General features: G+C 45.8%; 1 gene segment (V, D, J or C); it reads right to left on the bottom strand.

Moving 5' to 3' along the window:
- Nucleotides 1-3,041: 3,041 nt before the first annotated feature.
- LOC115290068 lies at nt 3,042-3,784 on the bottom strand. The segment is given in 2 exon segments: nt 3,042-3,496; nt 3,703-3,784. Coding segments are annotated over 2 exon segments (489 nt in total).
- Between the last annotated feature and the right edge of the window lie 211 nt (nt 3,785-3,995).

Genomic DNA, 3,995 nt, shown 5'->3' with positions numbered 1-3,995 from the left:
GCATTTAAAAAATAAAGTGCCTTTAACTGATATAATGTGAGTCTAAAGTGTACACCTGGATGAGCACAAGCAGAGACATGCCCCCTCTCCCCACGACTCAGATCCAGACAGACAAACCCTCTCCAGCATCACACTTTGCCCTCATGCTCCCACCAACCAATGCCGTGCTCCATCCCTACCACTAGAGGCCGCTGCCACCTTTCTATTTCCTAATAGAAAGAGCCACCTGGGTGGCTCAGTTGGTTAGGCATCTGACTCTTGATTTTGGCTCAGGTCATGGTCTCATCATGGTTTGTAAGAACAAGTCCAGTGTCAGGCTCCACACTGGGCATGGAGACTCCTTGAGATTCTCTTTCTCTCTTTCTGCCCTTCCCCTTCTCTCTTGGAAAAAAAAGAAAAAAAGAAAGAAAGAACAGAAGGAAGGAAGAAAAAACAAATGAATGTAAGGAATGAAGGAAGGAAAAAGAAAGAAAAAGAAAAAGAGAGGAAACAAGAGAAAACCTTGATCAGGTACATGGTGAGTATCAGAAAAAGGACACGAAAATCGGACAAGGAGGAAAGGATAATATACTTAGATCTGAGAACCACGCTTTGAGAAGGACACGCAGACGGAGAAATCTGAATCAGAGGAGCAAAGATCACTATCTCACAGTTTTCAGTTTTCTAAGCAACCATAGAGAGATTTTTATGTAAGCTCGGCAGTATAAAACTGGTTATGTGGAAAACACACACACACACACACACACACGTCAACTTGCCACTCTACTGTTTCACATCCTGACTCCTTTACGCAAAACCCCCCAGAGTCCCTGGGTCATAGAGAGGAACATCTGAGGGAGAAGATGAGCCTCACTGATCAGCCACCTGGAGAGGTTTGGTATAGACCCAGAGCACTGCGGGAGGAGCCTCCTTACTCTGCTGGCAGTGACAGTGGCAGCATCACCTGCCTCCACGGGATCAATTGTAGGGTGAACTCAGTCCCAGACCCAATACCACTGATCCTGGGGGACCCCAGGCTCTCATCCGGGGGCTTCATAGATCAGGATCTTGGGACAGTACTCTGATTGCTGTTGATACCAGGTAATACTGCTGGTAATGCCCCAAGTACCACTGACTTTCTGACTGGCCCTGCAGGAATGGTGGCACTCTGTCCTGGTGACACAGTCAGGGAGGCTGGACACTGGGTCAGCACAGTGCTCCCAGTGGAGCCTGGAATGACAGACACAACAAACTGAACAGATGCACTGAGATCATCCCAGTGTAGTGCCTGAGTCCAGCTCCAGCAGGTCCGGGGGTCCCTGAAGGATGGACAGTGTTGGCAGGAGAGAGGGATGAAATAGCCACAAGTTTCTTTCCTGATCCCTCAGGTAGCCATCTCTGCTGTGTCTGCTTTGGTGTCTTTTTTTTTATTGATCAAGCAATAACATGACATCAGGAATTGTTTACAGTAACTAATTTTTAGAGATAAGGTGCATTAATCATGAAAAGTGTACAGAAACAAGTTTTACATAAGTGTTCTTTAGAACCATCCCATTCATTCCTGGCGCCAGTCTCCCAGATTAAGAAAGTAGCAAACCTATCTTGTTTTGTATGGGTTGGGTATTGGCCAATATTTATGACTTTGTTTTTTAATTAACAAGTTACAACCAAATCATGTAACGTACTTAACTGAAGTTGAGTAAATATTATAACCAAGAATATAACAGGACACTTTTAGTAGAAAATAGGAATAACATACATATTATTAAGGTTAGTAAAGCCAAAATTAAAATATAGGTAAAGTTGTCTATAGATAGGCTAAGAGTTATTGTGATTGGCTTATAAACTACAAGAGAGAAAAAGAAAAGAGAAAAAATTGTATAATACCACTATCCTCGATAAGGTCCTTTTTTTTATGTAAGCACAATGGGGGCCCTATGTGTGTCGGCCTTGGACGTGGTTTTCCCACATTCTTATCCTTCTCATAACTGAAGTCAGTATAAGGGAGGAGATTTGTCAAACATAGACTTTAGGAAGGGATCCTGTTCTGACCATGTCTTCTACTTCTAATCTCCAATTTAGGCTCCAATTTTCTTTGGACCAGACTCAAATGGACTATGTTTCAGATCTTGTATTTAATTCTTATTTCCAAATTAGGCTCCTTTTATCTGGGCCAGACTCAAATGCAATGTTTGTGTCTTTAACCCCTTTAGGTGTATGTTTTGGGTCTGCAAGACTCATTGGAAGAGCCTTTTGCCAAACATTTATACTAATTTGATCCAAATTCTCTTCTGCAGGGACAGGAAAATGTTTTTCTTATGGGGTAGCTGTGTGGAGAATACCGGCCTGATTTGGAATGCTGTAATGCCTAATAAATGACAACAGGCTTAGTTTCACATGAGCAGTGGTAGTAGAAGGAGAAACCAGATTCATCTCTCACGGCAGGGGCTGTGCAAACGTATGACATTCCTCACTGTGACTGTGTCATCCAGCAAGGCCGATGTGGCTCCCAGCAGTGTAGGCCCATGTCATTGATGACCCTTGTAGTCAAAGTCATGGATGACACGCTGAGTAACCAGAAAACAGACGGTAACTGGGAAACTGAAAAACTAAACAAACGCTTTAATTTCAGCCACCAAGAGCCCAGAGACACCAAAAGCTTCATGGCCAACATCTCTCCATGTGCTCCCCTCTCACCTGGGACTCAGGATTGCAGGATCCATAGCAGGGGAGCCCTGGACCCCGTCTCTGATGCCTGGACTAGAAGCTGCTCTAGTGACTGTGGGTGAAGGAAGGAGACCCAGAGAATGAGGAAATAAAAGAGAAATGTTCCAGAGTCAAGGAGGCACAGGGAAGGGAGAATTCATCCATCAGGGTGTAAAATTCACCAGACCCTTCGCCAAAGGCTGGAGACGAAACTTACTGGCTCAATTATGCCATCTGTGTGTGCAAAACACGCCACTTCCTGAGACACAAAAACTGACAGCTTCTCTAAGACATCTCTAAGGCATTTGTGTTCACTACTCGCCCACTAAAAGGGATCCAGAAGAAGCCATTCCCCTAATTTCCCCTGGGCCTTAAACAACCCTGTAAGGAGTAGTCGGGAGAGGTGGCTTCTCAGGCAGACACAGAACATGCGTGTTCAGAGCTGAGCAGGGAGGCAGCAGCAGGTGCAGAGACCCAGGGGAGGAGGTTTGTGTACGAGGCTGCAGCACTGTGGGAGGAGAGCTATAAGTCTGCTGACAGTAATAAGTCGCCACGTCTTCAGCCTGGAGGTTGCTGATGGTGAGGGTGAAATCTGTCCCAGACCCACTGCCGCTGAATCGGTCGGGGACTCCAGATGCCCGGGTGGATGCACCGTAGATGAGCAGCTTAAGACGCTGCCCGGGTTTCTGCTGGTACCAGGCGAGGTAGCTGCTAACACCCTGACTGGCCCTGCAGTTCACGGTGACGCGCTGACCCAGAGACACAGCCAGGGAGCCTGGGGACTGCGTCATCGTGATCGCCCCGCAGGCACCTGCAATCAGAGTGGGTAATGATGAGACACACGCACTTTATCGCAGACCCCCTGAAATATGTCATTTGAAAAGAGGTGCCCTGTCAGCGCATAATTGGGGTTTTTTTTTGGAAATAGCCAGTATTTCTCACTATGTCGTAAAAATTTTTTTTAACTCTAAGATAATACTACTTCAAAAGGAAGGTGGCAAATCTGAAATTTCTCACCTGAGACCCACAGCAACAAGGATATGAGGACCTGCCTCTGTGACACCATCTTGCTGTCCCTGCCTGCCAGACGCAGCTCAGCTTACATGGCAAAGGCCCCTTTTATCCAACCTGAGCAGCTGGTCTGGGCCTGGAGGGGTCTATGCAAAGCAACTGGTGAGGAAAGAAGCAAACTGCTTCAGCTGTGGGTTATGAAAGTATCGAATGCAAATTTAAAGAGCTAAAAATATAGCTGTAAGACTAGAAACACAGAAGTCAACTCAGAAACTCTTAGAACAAGTTGAAGTTCTAAA

The sequence above is a fragment of the Suricata suricatta genome, chromosome 4 (assembly GCF_006229205.1).
Source record: "Suricata suricatta isolate VVHF042 chromosome 4, meerkat_22Aug2017_6uvM2_HiC, whole genome shotgun sequence".
Taxonomy (NCBI): Eukaryota; Metazoa; Chordata; class Mammalia; order Carnivora; family Herpestidae; genus Suricata; species Suricata suricatta.
The sequence above is the reverse complement of the archived record's forward strand: the minus strand, read 5'-3'. Positions and strand labels throughout refer to the sequence as shown.